General features: G+C 37.3%; 1 protein-coding gene across 4 annotated transcripts in view; it reads right to left on the bottom strand.

Moving 5' to 3' along the window:
- LOC149154750 (AT-rich interactive domain-containing protein 6-like) overlaps positions 1–18,909 on the bottom strand; it is a 122,867-nt gene that overhangs the window by 49,071 nt on the left and 54,887 nt on the right. For all 4 annotated transcript variants that reach the window (XM_089440947.1, XM_089440948.1, XM_089440945.1 and 1 more), the window contains one exon: positions 3,809–3,859. In XM_089440947.1, the coding sequence (XP_089297073.1) occupies positions 3,809–3,859 (51 nt within the window). The remainder of the gene's footprint in view (positions 1–3,808; positions 3,860–18,909) is intronic.

The following is an 18,909-nucleotide window of genomic DNA, read 5'->3' as shown; positions in this document are numbered from 1 at the left end:
CACTTCCTCTAGCAGAAAACTTCAGTTTCTTGCCAGTTTTGGAAGAGTTCCGGGAAAGGCACTAAGCGTTCCAGTGTTGATGGTCATCCTTAAACCACTGCCCTTTATACCAACATTTCATAGAGCACATACAGCCTAGTGCTGCCATGCATTTTTTGCACATTTTGTATTACAGCTCTCTTCTTGGACTCATACATAACCCTTCGGATTAAGGGGGGGAATGTTGGACACCTAATCCTAAATGGGTTAGTGTGGAAGCCGAATAGACCAAAGCAGTCCAAGAGACCTTGGGATGTGAATCCCAACGGTCACATATTGTACTATAAATGTATATCTCATGTTAATAAAAATGTACTGCATGATTTATCTTTCATATCTCTTGTGCTGTCCATGTGTGTTTAACAATAACCTCGAATAGTCTCTTTGGCCCTATCCATAACCTCATACAAATAAGGCATTGCATGCTTATCGCTATCTACCAATTTCTAGACCTTTCCTTAAGATTCACTAATTGAGCACACTTCTTCTACTCCTTTCCAAAAGGAGTCAATACACTACCATCCTCTCTCCTACTATATTTACAATGACGCCACTCATCACAAACAAACATTTGCTTCAACTCACACTGACATTGAAGCAAAGACTGAAGAGTAATGAAGTTGGTGACAAAATGTGTGATTGCAAGACGCTGCAACTGCATGTTTCTGGTGTATCTCCATGAGGCTAAGAACAACAACATGGTTATAAATGAACTTGGGAATGTTCCTAGCCATATCAATCACCTCTTTGATGTATGACAGTTTCCCCACATCCTCGAGCATCAAATCAACACAATGTGCAACGCATGGAGTTCGGAACAATGAGTGATTCCTATCCATAAGCATCCTACCAGTAGCCACATAATTAGTTTCATTATCTGTTATGATTTGCACCACGTTATGCAAACCAATCTCATGGAAGAACCCATCTAACAACTCACATATCAATGTTGCATATTTTATATGTGTTGATGCATCCATTGATGTAATAAACATGGTACCTTGAGGGCAATGTACTTAAGAAATTTATAAGTGTCCTACCCTTCTTATCTGTCAAGCAATCAAACATCATTGTGCATCTATAGAACTCCCACGATTGCTTCAACTCCGCCAGGTTAGAGCTGATGTCCTTCTTTTCTGCTTAAAGGATTGGCCCTGGCAACTCCTCATATGTAGCACTTTTCTACCATGGACCCACAACAACAATAGCATCAAAACATTGGTTGCCAAAATGGATTGTTTTTGGTGATGTGGAGGGCTAAATCACTCCAAAAAAGACACCTCCCCATAACCATGTTTGCATCTTGCTTCTCCATTTTTTTTAATCACTGACTTGATTGAAGGTTGTGCTCCAACTCCAGTTCATGGAACAAAAAAAATGACTTCTCAGTGGGTCAAGTTGTGGAGCCCCTCCCACTACACTCAGGCTCAGAGGTAGATAGCCCTGAAGATTTGCATGCACTTTCGGCCCTGTTTGCAGCTGCCTCTTCTCTCTTTCTGTCCTTTGCATAAATTGCATCATGTGCAGCTCTCATAACCTCCGAGCTAGATGAAGTACAAATATCAACATCATGGCCAGGGATTTTAGCCAAATGGTATTTTAACCGGTAGATCCCTCATGTCATATGTTGAGCACACAATTTGCAATTCAGTCTTTGCCGGTTTGTCCCACCTTCAGGTTCCCCATACTGCCAAAATGACTCCAAGACCTTCGAAATATTTGCAGTAGAAATGGGCAGCTTCAAAATTCAATCCTAAGGCACCAAAAACACAAAAAAAAAGGCATTAAACCCCCATTACACAAAAAATAACAGCCTCCTCATTTGACAAATCAAATTTTAGAAATTTAAATTAGACTATTTGCAAAGAAAAATAGCGATAATAGGGTACATAAAAAAGTTAAAAACTAAAATCAAGCTTGCTGTCCAGTTATGGAAAAAGCTATTACATTATTTCAAAAAAATAAAAAATAAAACGTTGGTAGGCAAAGAAGCAAGCAAGCCTCTGCCTAAATGTATGGAAAAAATCATTAACAAGGGGGTACTTAAGAACATACCTGTGAATGAAAGATCAGAAGTCCGTCTGGCTGATTAGGCAAATGATTTTGAACCACAAAAAAAAAAACTGTGATGGTGATGATATGGTTGTTTGGCCCTCAATCCCTCCTTCAAGATTACCACAAGCTCTCCTCCTTTCTTCTCCAACAGCAAAAAAACCAAAGTGGGCAAGAAAAACCCAAAACTTTCTTCAAAACCCCACAGGCTCACCGTCCCAGTGATTTTTTATATCATAGCCTTTTTTGGAAGAAATGAGATTTTTTCAAATTGAAAAAATCGTGATTTTTGGACACCAAAGAACCAAGAGACAGAAAAAACTGCCACTTTCCCGTAAAATCACGATTTTTCACTGATGTTATCAACACTGCTTAAAAGTAACATCCTATTCTAATCTTAAGTTCTTCCAAAAAACTTATCAAATATAACGGAGCACCTATAATAGAGTAGAAAGCATTTAAGCAAAGAAAGTTCACTGAAATCTAACAAAACCCATAGTTGTCTGGCATCAACTCTTAAGCTATCCATTAACATAGTATTTCTTAACTTCTAGGCATTGGTTATCATGAAGCTCACAAATCGAATAGCTTCAATTGTAATCTCTAGGGCAATTGTTACACAAAGCCTTTACCTAGTTTGCATTGAACATAATTTTAATAATGCATTTCCCAAACTAAGCAACCTCAACTAATGTGTGGTGAGAATTTGTTCCATCATCTGCTGGTCATAATTTAAGTCACAATATTCAGTCCTTAAGCAGATAAGGGTAGCAATTGATGTTAATTTGTTTATCAAGAATACCTCAAACTAAAATACACCAATGAAATGTGCTTTAGCCTATCACTTTGCAAAAGCAACAATCAGAAATCAAAAGTAAATAGTTGTGCCATTACACCTGAAATGTTGGCTTATATGCACATTCTTCTATTGCCCTTTACTTCTCCATGTGTTACATAAAATATATTTTTCTATAAGATTATGCTCTACTTTAAAAACTCCCTTTAAGAGGTACAAACCAAACACCATTGCGTATCTGAGCAACTCTACAAGCATATCTTTCATATATAAAGCAACCTTACTGATAAAAACAAATCAGTTCACAAACAGACTCGTTAAAATTGGATACCGGTAATTTGAAAAGAGTACTGCAAGGTCAACAACAAATGTGACTAGTAACAATTCTAAAACATTGAGAGTTTGGAAGTTATTTATATACTGAAGGATCGCAATTTTGTTATAAACAATTGTTTCATATTCAGCAATGTGTTGTATTGGATTCTGTTGGAGTCTTCAACTTAATATCTTTAGGTGAAACAAGAAATTATATTTTAGTAGCAAAATGTTTTTAGCCTAACATAATTATAAGATAAGATAAAAAAATGGTGAGTAAGGTAAGAAACTATTCAGATCAAATAATAAACAACATTAAACAAGCAAAATCCATTAAAAATCAAGAAGATAAAGGTATGGAAACCATTTTGCAATTGCTTGCTCCATCACCCAATATACTAATAATCAAATTCCTGTGACTACTGAGGTTACACACATGCATTTGCACCTAAGCATCCTCCATGTGTAGTACTGTATACTAATCAGTGTGCATTTTCAAGACATAGTGTATCATTTACACCTATATATATATATAAACAAATAAAAAAAGGAAATACATTTTACCATTACAATTTTACAAAAGAAAGTGTGAAGAGAAGGTTGTACCTCTTCACGAAGAAGCCCAGGCACTAAAGCATAGACCTCAAAGCAGTCCCTCTGTTCAAATTTACAAACAATTATTTTCTAATAAGTATCAGAATGTTTCCCTTCCTTTTATAAGAAACAAAATAATTTCAAATACAAATTTGAAGTTTCAATTCTACACCACATCTCTATCTCTGTATAGATTTATACAGGTCTATGTGCCTGGTCATCTGCGTGTATGTATACATCACACAAACACAAACACGTGCTTAGATATGCCTATGAATTGCTATTACAGGTTTCAACCATACATCCACATATAGCTAATGTGCACCTATACCTATATTTGTATATCAGGTGTGTTTAGTGTTGGGGTACAATGCACTCACTAGTTCACTAGGATGTACACTCTAGCCTACTGGACCCTCTTCATACATTATCAGGGCCACATATGGCCACCTTTCATTCACTACTAGACATTCCCTATCATTTGGCACGTTTTCTATTTTTAGCAGGGGGTGTCCACCTAGGATGACATGTGGCACTGACTGAACACTGGTTGGAGGATGACATGGCTAATTCCACTCCATTAATGTGCATTCCCTCATGCATAGGCCTCCCTATTGTGAATGTGCAATTCCTCCCTAATTTTTAGTAGTTAGCCACCATTTTTCTCTCTCCTCCCCTTGTTAGTTGACTTTTAGTCCTATTTTGGAGTTTAACTAGTTAGTTTTTTTGCATGTGAGAGTTATTAATCAATTCTAATTGATTTCTAACTCCACTTCCAGTTCACTCCATTATTGGATATTTTGCTAATTTTGGGTCTCCCAATCTAATTTTGACTCACTTGACAAGTAATGCAAGTGCTTTTGTAGTTACTTGAGCACATGCTCTTGGAATCCCAACCTAATTCAAATTGGTTCTTTCTCCTGAAGAGTCTACATATTGTATTCATGTTCAGCAATAATACATCATCAGATTTTATGAGTAATTCAAATTGTCTCCTTAGTTCAATTGTCAATTTCTCAGCAATTTTATTCTGTCTTCTTTCTTGTTTTGCAAGTAGCTAACCTAGTATTTTTTTCACACGTAGAACCTCTGATTGCGCTTAAAATCCAACATATATAAATATGCAAACATTTTCATATATATCTATATATGTAATATGTATAACAGGTGTGTGTGTAGGTATAAATATACAAATTTGCCCGTATGTGTGGATGTATGCACATATACATATAGCAACCATCAATTTATGTATGTGGATATGAACCACAGTACCATGTTTAAAACCAATTAAACAGAAAGAAAAGCAAAAGAGGAATCCTCTGGAATAAACAATTAACATAAAATATTTTTATTTTCAAGAGAACTATTTCCAAACAAATAAGACACTTTGTTTGGAAGACTTGAACGATAATGAAATAACTTCCAGATAAAATGCATTGCCCTTCATAAAATAGTCCCTTGCACTGTAGAGGATAACCTTGCGTAAACATATAGAGATTACACCCCTGGGTAACATTTCACATACTGTCAATAGCTACATCTGGGGCCACAAAATGTTATCACAAGTCATGAAACAGGCCCGCAAGTATATGCTAAATCAAGTTTGATTGAGCTGAAGTGCAATGTAAACTACCCTAGGAATAAAATAAATGACAAGACACTTGAAGCATAATTTAAATACTGTACTATAACAGACTTTGATTACAAAATTAAAAATAAAGTAATAATTTAACTGCATAAAAGTGACTTCACTCTAGAGAAGAGAAGTTCAAGGGGATCAGTGGTCAACATCAGTTGGACAGCTGACAAAAAGGAGTAAAAGGAAGTTTTGCGCTAAAAATGTGTGATGCATATTTTCTATAGATTGCGATAAATGTTGCATGATTGATATTGAAGCTTTGCAAAATGTCTCCCTCATTAACTTGTGACTATATCCCTCCACTGGTCGAAGACCCCTAACTCCACAAGCCTGGCCCACAATTTCTCCCTTAGCACCGTATCAAAGGCTTTGATCCACAATGCATTGCTATTGCCTGAAACCAAGTTTGCCCTCAATCCCCTTTCCCTAAATCTTTTCCTCACTTGTTAAGTTTACTTTCCATCACAGTTCCTAATAGCTTTACCAACACTAGGCTAACCATTATTGTCTTGCAATTGCTTGGGTTGTTCTTCTCACCTACCTTGAAGATGCATATAATGAGAATTGTTGACCAACATGGTGGAAGAAGACCTTCCAACATCATTTCGTTCTTCAGCATGCAGATTTTCATAATTCATCATTATTGTGTTGGATTTCTAGATTTTGACCATTTCTAATTTTGGAAAACATTCTGAATGTTTCCAATGGACACTCCACTCATCATCATGGGATCTGATTGAAGCTTTTGAAAGATAGACAAGAGTAATATATTAAATGGATTCAATAGGCTTGTAAGGAAATAGCCATTAGAAATTAGATAAAATAACAATAATAATAATTTGTTCTCAATGTTATGTGGTGGTTGATATACTCAAGCCCCCACTTGAAGTGTTCCCTTTGGAGTCCTTCGTTCTCATTTGCTTTCCTTATTGTCATCCCTTTTGATACCATCTTCCACTTCTTCTTTCATGAAAAAATTCATTTTGGACTAATATTGGGAGGCACCCCTCTTGCTGTGATATTTCCATTAAGCTTCTTAACATGGTCCAACCATTGCAATGTCGAAATGACATTTTCTAACATCTAGTTTTTAGTTTGCAATTGTTTCCAAAACAGCTTGGGGTTGTTCTTCCATGGCTAGCAATTCCTCTTGTCTTCCCTTAACATATCCATCCTACTTAAAATTTATGTCGATCAGGTCCATTTTGTCAGTTCTCTTTATTTTTTTGCATGAAATCGTACCAAAGGATGACTAGAGAGTTGCTTGAGTTGTTTGTTACCATCTTAGCCTACCCATGCTATCATTTCTACATTTTTCCAACCTAATATTGATCGTTGTCATAAGTCTTTCACATTTTTGCTCCATTATTATAGCAACGTTCACAAAATCACATTGGGAGGTTATTCGTGCTAATATTGTTTGAAACTTCTCCTTGATCCTACTATTGATTTTCACTATAGACAACCATACTATTTTTTTATCACTTTCTTTTACCACTATGGTGTGGTCCTCGTAAGTGATTTGTAGAAAAAATGGCTCGTCGTCTAAGGACATTACCTCACAGCATTTTCCCCTAAAAAATTGTTGAGTCCTTTTAATTCCTTCAACCAAGCAAAGGATATAGTCCACTACACTCCCACCATAGAGGGTAAAGCATGTATGTCATCCTAAATTGGCCCATCTTTTCAACCCATTTAGGATGTGGGTGTTACATATAGTCAATGACTCTTCACTAAAATGTGTAAACCTCTTGTATCCATCTATCAACTCCCATTTCCATCATCCAATGTCCTCTATCAACCAAAGGGGTGCTCACCCTCCCCATAGTATTGCGCTAGTTGTAAATTTCGTGTTTAGCCACTGAAACATTCAACTATCACAATCTCTCCTTTGTTCTTAAATTCTAGATGTCCTAAGACTGGACTCAGCAAGGATCCTTATGACTTAGAACCTCCTTACTCTAAATAGTTGACCAAAGGGAAGCAAAATAACAAACTACAATGAAGATGTTGTAGATTTATTTTACTCCAACCATATGCATGTGTGGTGGGTATCATTTTTTCAATGAAAAGTGGCCACTCAAGGTATTTTATACCAAGCAATTGATTCCTCCATGTCATTTATTGTTTTTAGTTGCCTTGTTTCGAACTAACCATTTCTTGTACCCCATTAGATCACAAATCTTGTAGCCCTTATAGTTATGGATTTCTACTAGCACTATTAAGTCTTATCCTTCTAATATAGGGTTTAAACCATGACCTCTTTTCCATGGGTACCCATGGAAATTCCAAATTGCTATTTGAAATTTTCTTCCATAAAATTGCCCATTTACCTTATTGTGTGGCTTCCTTTACCTTCTCTCATTCAATTCATTTGCCCTCCAAATGGATAGGCATTAGATTCTCATCTATGAAACATTTCTATTAGGGTCCTACCTTCACCTCCCTACTTTAGGCTACATAGGAGTTAGGCAATTGATGTATGCAACCACACTATTTAAAACGGCCCATTAGATACAAGTGGGCAGTTATTTAATGTAAAAGGGTCCACTTTATGAGGCTCTCTAAGTAGTTTGCTTAAGAAGCAAGTGAACATTGCTTTTTTTCTTCCTATTATCATAATACAATGGTATCTTTCGCATATTTCACTTTATTTGTCTCTTGCATGTGGTTTTCTGCATTTATATTCTCTGTATACTTTGTAATGTTTCAGTGTTAGGGGTTAAATACCTAGTTTTGTTTCATGTTTAAGGGTTAAATACCTAGTTGTATTTCAAGGGATGAGGAACACTACAATGTCAAGCTTTGAAGTTGCTTCCTCCCCCTCAAGATCTAATTTATGTCTTGACCATACCCCCAAACATGGCAACACTTTGTTTGTCCCTTCTTGTTGTGGATCCTCCTTCAAGGTTAGTCTTTCAATATTATTTATCCCACGTTCTTTCAACCTACTTTTCAAACCCTTCTTTTGTCCAAAATCTCCAAATATTATGCACTTGAAGAGTTTCATTTACCTAGCCTTCAATGTGAGTCTCCTCTATTGTTAGAGTTCCCTTAAACATGCTTTTCACTTTGACTCTTTGTTACTTCAATGGGGCAATAGCTTTGTCTCTCCCATCTTTCAGTGAAGAGTCAAGTGGGCATGACTCAAATTTTAATTTAAAAGGATGTTGCTCAAACCCTTGAATGACCTGTATTATTTACGTTTCTTTTGACTTTTCTAATTGGGGTCAAGTTTCTCTACAACTAAACATGTAGTTTTTTGTTCTCCATCTAGGTTATATGCCCAATCCATACATATGTTTTGGTTCGACAACCAAGTTAATAGCATCTCTTTGGTTCGAACACCACCCTATACATGGGTCCCTTGACAGTCTGACACTATTTGGTTATCCATATGCCTGCTAAACATTTTTCCAAGGGTGGTCTCCATGTTGGGGTCAATTTTATTTATGCTCATTCTGTTTATGGGTGTAATGCCTCTAAAGAGGCCCCAAAACTCCTTAGAGTCATCATCTACTAGAGGATTCCCATCAACAATCACCACAACTTGACATTTCTCGTCATGTTATTTATAAAGCATTAAATGACTCCCAAAGCCTTTGTACTTTCATATATGTTAATTTTCAATACCATAATTGATATAATTTTCCTAGAAATTTATTTTAAACCCGAAAAAAATATTTCTTAAAATTGTTGAATATATATATATATATATTAACTTCACAATTTTGCAGCAAAATTAAAAACATAAAAGCAGTCACAATAACAACAAAAATTTTCGCAACAAATTCTCATTCACTTTTCTATTACTAAGGAAAATTAGGGCTTCTATATCAACGAAAATAACCCTCAAAGAACATACAAAATATAGTAATTTAAAACCTAGAAATAACACCTCCTATAAATTGCAACTCGCTGGAAAATTTCAGCCCTTGGAAATTTTTGGCCCTTGGAAAACTAAACTCCTCTTGCAATTCGGCATCCTCTTTTCCACCTCTACACCCCTTTGCACACTAGAGAAATTGGCCTCTCTCCCCTAGGTTGTAAACCCCCCTACACAAGCCTCCACTAGAACTCGACCTCCTCTCTCTCTAAGATCACAACCCCTAAATTCTTCTTGTTGAAATATCCTTGCTGCACACTTCTCTTCTTCTCTTCAATTTTGAGTCTTTCACTCCTCTTGAGAAAATTGCTCTGCCAATGAAATCGATGTTTCTCCTTCCTCTCTCTTGGGCTCCTTTTATAAATTCTTATTGAGCTAGATCTCAAACCCTAGATCTCGTAAGTGATGGATGGCTAAGATTAAATCCTAAGCCTCGCTTGAGATCAATGGTTGACACTAGATCTAGATCACTTAAATAATTAAATTATTTATCCTTAGAAACTTAGCTCAATAGCCACTGAGATTAGATCTAGATCACTTAAATAATTAAACTATTTATCCTTAGAAACTTAGCTCAATAGCGAACATTACTTAATTAAATTAATTAATGTGTTTCTCCCAAGTAAGATTTAGGAAAAAAACCATAATAATCACTTACTCCTCATGAATAACCACATAAAGAGAATTTAGGACATTCGTTGGAAAATTAGATTAGGGAAACATTTAATTTACTTTTCCTTGCATGACATTTATTTGTGATATTATGTTCTTCTTGTTCTTGATTATGATTATGTTCTTATCATCATATAAATGCCAAAATAGTGAACACAAGATATAGGCTCCAAGCCAAGTCAAAACCCCTCCAAGGGGAAAACCCACAAAGAACTTCTCTTCTTATAGAATCAGTTTCAAAGGAGACTTCCAAGACAAAGCCCTAGACCATGGCTTCCACCAAGACCAAGTCCACCAGCCCGCCTTTCCACACAAGGTCTTCAAATATAGCGAAGCGGAATATCTCCAAGAAGAGGCTCTTCTACCCTTTCGGTCTCACAAACAAAGTCTGGTATTTCCTCCTACAATTTCCGACCTGGGGAAACCCTAGAAAAACCTAAGGACTTCACACGTGGGAGCAGAGATGAACAAATTTCAAATCTTCAATGCCTTCTAGGCACTGTTTTAAGAATCAGACAGCTCAGAACCAACTCGACCGAGTTGGTCCGAGTCAAGCCCTCACCAGGTTGAATCGGCCATCGAACAGGTTCGGTTGGCCGAGTTATTACCGAGCCGGCTGAGTTGTCTAACAACTCAGTCGGCTCGGTAATAACCCGACCGGCTCGATGATAGCAACCCGAAAACTCAAAAAAAAAGATTTTTTTCACTTGCTTTTTGGTGAAGAGATTTGTGTTAAAAGTTGGTAGACACATGAATTCCACATTAGGTGGTTGTTTTATTAGGTTGTTTACTAGTTCACACGGCTTCCTGTGGCATGAATCATTTAGTGCTTGAAAATAGAAAGTGATGAGTCTGGCGCTGGCAATTTGATAGGATCTAATGTTGTGAACTTTTTGCCAAGAACATGAAATCTCCTGTAAGAATGGAGCAAGACATCTGTTGCCTTCATTGTATAAAATTCCTCAAGGAACAATGTGAATTTCTAAGTAAACAATGATACTATCTGAGAACCATGTAATAAAGAGGGCACATGAAATTGAAATGTTGATCAGACATGTGATCCTAGTTAGAATGTTTATAGGTGCAATTCTCTCTTGGAAGATGGCAGTTTATCTTTATACATATTACAAAGTTGATGGGAACAAACTTGAAGTTGCCCCAAGGGATCCTAAAACTAGAGAATAGCCACAAAATATTCTATGGGGTGTAGATGGGTCTGTCATGACTACATGTAGATGTGGATGCAGAAGTTTTGGCGTTAGGGATCCTATATCTTGATCTGTGTCACATACAAATTGCTTTTGTAGTTCTTCTCATGAATACATCTATTAACATCCATCTTGGTGAGATGGTCTAAGATGATTGATGAGGGTACAAGATTAAAAATGAGTTACAAACTATGAAGCATGTAGATATGCTACCAGTGGTTGATCCAGATGATCTTGGCTCCTCTAGCAGTAGCCAATAATACTAGTCAATTTACTTTTGTTGTAGAGGCCATTTCTAGCCTCCTTGGTTATGTGTTTTTGTTTTGATCTCTATATCATCATCATGTATGTATTGGAGAGTGCACTGGGTGCCATTCATGAGCCTACTTTGATCATATGTTGTCTTCTATCTATATTCTAATGCTGTGTGTTTGGAAACATGAATGAAAATCTTTAAAGTTATGTTTTTTTATTATATATATATATATATATATATATATATATATATATAATGTATTTTTTACAAGGACCGAGTCATTGAAATCGAGTCGGCGGAGTCGATACCGAGTCAGAGTAGACCCTCGACCGAGTCAGAGTCGGAGTTCTAAAACATTGTTTCTAGGGCAGACTTGCTTCTTCGCTAGGCTCTTCTAGCCTCTTCGCACCCTTCTCTAGTTGCAGACCTTATCCAAATGAAGTGTGCTTATGTGTGTCTCAATGGAGGTCGAAGTCCTTCCTTATATAGCCTTGCAAGTGGCCTTTTAAGCCCACTCTAGGCTGACTTTAGGTAGTTGGACAACTTGTTCTTGGGAGCCCTTTAGACACTTCCAAATAAAAAATTAATTTTCTTTTTCTTGATACAAGTGCCTATAAGGTTCTTTTACAAAGTGACAATGACTCTTGACTCATGACAAACCCGATGCGTGACCTAACGACAAAACGACTTGAGCATGAAATCCATGCTTTGTATAAATCATTTTCTTTTGATCTTTACATCATTTTTCTTTCTTATATTGATAGATACATAAGAATTACATCATGACATGAGTCAAATGACAATTATGAAGATCGAAACTAGCTACATTCTTCAACATCTTCTGCATGCTAGCTTATGCAAAAGCACTTGTCTAAGCTAAAATCATCAACACTCCTTCCTATTGAGGAAGATGTACGGCACAACCCCCATTTTTCTTTTTGTAAAACACAAACTTTCCCTTCACAAGAGGCTTGGTGAGAATGCCTGCAAGCTCCATGGAGATATATTGGAGCTTCATGGCTACTCTCTAGACCCTATCTTTGATAAAATGATCCCTAATATCAATGTGCTTGGACATGTCATGAAACACAGGATTCTCAGAAAGCTTGATGCAACCCTAATTGTCACAATGAATCACATCAAATCCAACTCAATATCAAATAAACTTGTGAGCATCTTACGAAGCCAGATGGCCTCACGACTCGCCCAGCTAGCTGCCATATACCTTGCCTCTGTTGAATTAAGTGCCACAAAATAATGCTTTGTGCTAAACCACAAGATCTTTGTTGACCTCAAACTAAAACAGCACCCAAAGGTGCTCTTCTTGTCCACTACACACCCAACCCAATCTGAATTTGCATAGCCCATTAACTGCACTCCTACATGTTGCAAAATCACGGGAACAGTTGATTCTCCTTACATGATAATTACTTGTGAACTTAGTTGGCTTCTTATTAAATTATTTGTGTTCTTTTTCTTCGTCAAGCAATTAACAAAAATATATACATGAAGATCACCAGAGACAATAGACACAATATGTAGGCTCTACGCCAAGGCAAAACCCCACAATTGGGGAAAACCCGAACAACTCTCTTCTTATAGAATCAGATCAAATAAGATATCCAAGACCAAGACCAACTACCTCCATAAGATCCCCAAGTCGGCCCTCCATCACTATCACAAACCTGCCCTTTAGATGCTTTTGTCTCATAGAGAAATTTGTCCTCCATGTAGCCTGTACTACACAAACTTCATGATCCTTCTCTAGCTCACATAACACAGTTATTTCAGTCCTTAATTAGCTCTCATATTATAGTCTTCCATCATCTAGCATGTCATCACAGGAACAACCTTAATAGCTTGCATACTTCCTCAGTGATTCGCATCTTCTACATAATTTTATCTTCAGGAAACTCACACCTTTTCTCGGTACTGTTAATCTTAGAAACTCGCATCCTTATCAAAACTTATGATCTAGGAATTTGCATATTCTTTAAGTCTTTGGCCTTGAAAAACTTGCACTTTCTTCCACAAAAAACTCGTTTTATCTATTACAGAGGATCCACAAACTTTTTCATGACTTTTGGTGGAGGATTCACCCCAATTTATAGTTGTTCGTCACTATGAATGGTCGTGTCTGTTAAGCAGGTCGACTTGACCAACAAGAGGGACGACTTGGTCTTATAAAGGACTATTTGACTCCTTTTAAATAAACAACAACAACAAAAATCTTTTCATTTTCTTACAAAGAGTCCCAGTGGACTTTGACTCAAAATTAATTCTTTGACTTAATCAAAAACCTAGAAGCACGAAGAACATGTTGAGAATTCAATAGGGCAATGTATATGTTAATTCTCTTAATTTGATAACTGCTTGTGTTAGCCTTTTACTTATTAGCTCTGATATTTCTTATTTCAATGTGCAACACATCAAATAGCTATCAAAACAATAAGAACAATGACACAATATGTAGGCTATAAGCTAGGGCCAAAACCCCTCCTCTTGGGGGGGAAACCCGAAAAATCTCTTCTTATCTTTCAGATCTTTCAACTGACGAATACTATGGCCTAGACTCAGACAAATACCCTCCAAGATCAAGTCTTCCTCGACCTCTTGCTGCAATATCTTCGACCTCCCAGTAAATCCGAAATTTTGCACCCAGCAACTGTTGCAACTATTGTTGCTTCTTTAGGAGACTTCGATCTCCCTCTAACTGCTCTTCCCTTGACCACGCTTGCCTTGATTTGAGTCTTAGGGCTAGTAGTTAACCCTAAGAGACTGTTGCTTGCCTTCTTGCTCTTCTTGCTTCAAAATCGACCTTAGACTTGCCCAGTGCAAAAACCCTAACTTCGCACTCTCAGAAGAAAGTAGAGAGACCCAAAACACTTCTACTTTTCTTGTCCTTCTTCTTCGCACTTCCTTCTTCGTCCTTCTACTGCTTCCTTCTTCGTATGAGTGATGAGTGAGTGAATGAACAAAATGGACAACGAGTTCTTATTATATATAGGCTTTCCTTCAAGGGTGCACGTGGCTCTTCATGTAGGCCGACTTGATAGTTTATGTAGGTCAACTTGATCTTGGAGGTATTTTGACATTTTCAAGACAAAATAAATTTTCTTTTACAATTTACAATGTGCCCATAGTGTCTTCCATATATGACAATGACTCTTATACCTAGGGAAAACCATAGAAGCACTCAATGGGTGCTTGACATATAAAATAAAAGCACTTGAGCATGAAACCCATGCTCCAACGATAAAAATAATTTATTTTCATTTTATATATACAAGAATACATTTCATACTAATGAAGACCGAACCTAGTTACACATTTTTCAACACTCCCTCTTAACTAGGGAGGTATTCATAGGAGGTACATGGTCATTCTCAATCTGAAGAGATCTCATAAGAAGAGTTAGATTGGTAACCCATCTGTCTAGAATCATAATAACCAACATTGTCATATAACAAGGCCTTGACTAACATCTCTATCTCTCCACAAGATCATAGCACAATGTTGGCGAGACCAATGATGTGTAGACACCATCATCATTATCTCTCCAAGGTACATACCCCACCTAGGTGTTCCCAGAGTATGACCTATAGTTGGACTATTTTTATCTTCGGTAGCTAATCCTCAAAGAATATCGATCCACAACTACTCTTGCCTTGAATGCCCTACCACATTCTCAAAGAGTATCCAATGCCAAATGGTTACCCAATCCTCCATTCTTTCTTCCCAAGTGAAGACAAGAATGTTGTGTCTATCCCTCCCTCTCAATCTGAGAGGAAAAATCCACCAAACCAAGCTTGTCCCTTAAGTATACAAGCTTCTTGTTTGGAAGTGATTTTGTCAATATGTCAGCTACCTGCTCATCAGTGGAGATATACTGTAGTTGCACCACACCATTTTGCACTAGCTCTCGTATATAGTGATACTTGTTATTGATATGCTTTATCTTCCCATGAAACATTGGGTCCTCAGACAAACAAATACAACCGATGTTATCACAATGTATCACTGTAGGGTTCATCGCTCCTTCAAATAAGTCAGATGGTAGCTTCCTTAACCAAACTGCTCCCTGGCTAACTTCACATGCTACAACATATTCTGTTTCAGCACTACTCAAAGCAACGGTGTTTTGTTTTCTGCTCATCCATGAGACCATAGACGATCCCAAACTAAAACATCCTCCTGTAATGCTTCCCCCATCTTGTTCACTGCCTCCCCAGTCAGAATCTATATAACCAGTCAATTGAACATCATTCCTTTTACCATATTTCAAGCGATAGTTGATGGTTCCCCGCAGACATCTCAAGATATGTTTCGTTGCTATCCAATGATCATGCTTCGACTCTGTTTGGAATTGACTAAGTACAATTACTGCAAAACATATGTCCGAACGAGTATTCACCAAGTACATTAACGAGCCAATCAATTGTCTATATCTGGAACAATCCACGAGGCTTGATTCGGAACTCCTTAGTCTTTTCAAGTTTGTGCTCATCGGAGTGGTCAACTCTTTACAATCCATCATGTTGAACTTCTTCAGAATCTTGATCACATACTTTCCTTGACCTAAATAGACTTCATTAGGTTCCCGCCAAACTTCTAGTCCCAGATAGTAATGCATCAGCCCCAGATCCTTCATGTCAAATTATGCTGCCCATTGCTTCTTACATTCTTCAATTCGACCTTCTACACCTGTCAAGAGAACATCATCTACATACAGAAGAATAATTACAGGTTCATTGTTTACAACCTTAATATTGAGATTTGAGTCAATAAAACTTTTTGTGAAGCCTAGTCTCTGTAAGTATGCATCCATTCTAACATACCATGCCCTTGGTGCTTGCTTGAGGCCATATAATGCTTTCTTTAATCTGCAAACATATGCCTTCCTATCTTTGATCTCAAATCCCAAGGGTTGTTCTATGTAGACTTCTTCATCTATTGTGACATTCAAAAACGCGATCTTGACATCCATTTGGTGGATGTTCCATCCCATCGATGCTGCCAAAGAGAGTAATAATCGAATTGTTGTATATCTTGTTATTGGAGCAAAAGTTTTTTCATAGTCGATGCCTTCAAGTTGAGAGAACCCTCTTGCCACAAATCTTGCTTTATACTTATCTATACTTCCATCAGCTGCATGCTTGATCTTATAGATCCATTTGGAAGTAACTACAGATTTGTCTCCAGACCTTGGTACAATCTCCCAAGACTCCATTCTTCATTATAGACTGATATTCTTCATTCATGGCATCTTTCCATTCTCGATGTTCTATAGCCTCTTCAAAAGTGGATGGTTCTACTTCTATTAACTTTGTCATGTATGCAGCATACCCAGAGTATCTCTTGGGTCTTTTACTTTCTCTAAATGATCCTTGAGCCACCTCGTGACCTTCTGCATCAAGTAATGTAGATTTCAACCAAATAGGTCTTTTCCTTGTTTCTTGAATGATCGCGGGTTGAACAGGTTCACTAGGTCCTTCTTCATCATGGTGAGATCCTTCTTCCTTGTCAACTTCTTCCTCAAACATAGGAAGTTCTTAGTCATCAGAATCTATAGAAAGTTCTTTTGATTTCTTGAATGTTATGCTCTCATCAAATATGACATCACGACTAACTTCAATGTGATGTCCATCTTTCATATAGATTCTATAGGCTTTCGAGGAGTTACTATACCCAACAAATATACCTTTCACACCAGAAGGATCCAACTTCTTTCTTTTGTCCTGGATATACACAGGACATCCAATGATTCAGAGATGATCGACAGATGGCTTCTTCCCGGTAAACACTTCTTCCGATGTTTTATTGTCTAGAGATCTGTGAGGACATCGATTTTGTATGTAGATTGTTGTCTTAGTCGCCTCACCCCACAAAAACTTCGGTAGATCTTGATCATGTATCATTGCTTTTACACTTTCTTCAGTGGACCTGTTCTTTCTTTCTGCAGCTCCATTTTGTTCGGGATTGTATAAAACAATCAGCTCCTTCTTAATCCCAAATTCCTTACAGAATGCTATGATCTCCTTGGATATATATTCTCCTCCATTATCAGATCTTAGTATCTTGATCCTTCTTTCTGTAAGGTTCTCTACTTCGGTTTTGAATTCTCGAAATTTAGTAAGTACTTCATCCTTGGTTTTCATTAAGTAAACCCAGGTCTTTCTTGAGTGATCATCTATGAATGTGACATAATAAAGATGTCTTCCAAGAGATTTTGGAGTCATTGAGCCACATACATCAAAGTGAATGAGATCCAAGATTTCTTTCGACCGTGAAGCACTGCTTCCAATGGTCTCTTGATATTTTTGCCTAATGCACATCCTTTGCAAACACCTTCATGATCCTCCTTTAGATTTGGTATTCCATCTACTATGGAATTTAGGGTTGGAAGAATTTTGAAATGTAGATGACCAAACCTTCTATGCCAAAGTTCACATGGACTAATCTCAGTGTGAACTAGGGCATGATTTACGGGAGATATTAATCTGTAGAGCCTTCCTTCTCGAATACCAATCACTTTAGCTTGTTCTATGCTTGAGTCTTTTGCCCATACAACTACCTTTCCATCAATGAAGGCTACTCTATCTCCTTTATCTTCTAAGCTTGAAATAGAAAGTAGATTTTTGTGCAAACCTGGAACAAACAGAATGTTGTTGAGGTGGATGTTGCTTCCATCTTCTAGCTTTATGGATGATGATCCAATGCCTTTCACAGGATAGCTCTTGTTGTCTCCAAGTTCCACAGAGTATGTGGATTTTCCTTTTGATAAGGTCTTCAATTGGTGAGAATGACCAGTCATGTACCTTGATGCACCGATGTCAATTACCCAGATGTCTTCGTCTTGAAATGTCCCAGAGAGAGCAGAGAAGAGTCCTTCATCCTTTTCTATGATTGATTCCTTCTTTGAAGATAATATGAGACTCCATACCCTTTTGATGCTTTTCTTGAGATGGCTTGCAATCCTTTTGATGACCTTCTTCATTGTAGAGGAGATCTTCATGATGCCCTTAGATAACCAAAGCTCTGATACCATGTTGAGAATTCAATAGGGAAATGTATATGTTAATTCTCTTAACTTGATAACTGCTTGTGTTAGCTTTTTACTTATTAGCTTTGATCTTTCTTATTTCAATGTGCAATACATCAAACATTTACCAAAACAATAAGAACAATGACACAGTATGTAGGCTATAAGCCAGGGCCAAAACCCCTCCTCTTGAGGGGAAACCCGTCAAATCTCTTCTTATCTTTCAGATCTTTCAAATGACGAATACCATGACCTAGACTCAGACAAATACTCTCCAAGATCAAGTCTTCCTCGGCCTCCTGCTGCAATATCTTCGACCTCCCAGTAACCCTGAAATTCTGCCCCCAGCAACTGCTGCAATTGTTGTTGCTTCTCTAGGAGACTTCGATCTCCCTCTAACTGCTCTTCCC

This window comes from Pinus tabuliformis, chromosome 9, assembly GCF_031772625.1.
Source record: "Pinus tabuliformis cultivar Carrire ecotype Pingquan chromosome 9, CPIR1, whole genome shotgun sequence".
Classification (NCBI taxonomy): Eukaryota; Viridiplantae; Streptophyta; class Pinopsida; order Pinales; family Pinaceae; genus Pinus; species Pinus tabuliformis.
This window is presented reverse-complemented; position numbering and strand designations above follow the sequence as displayed.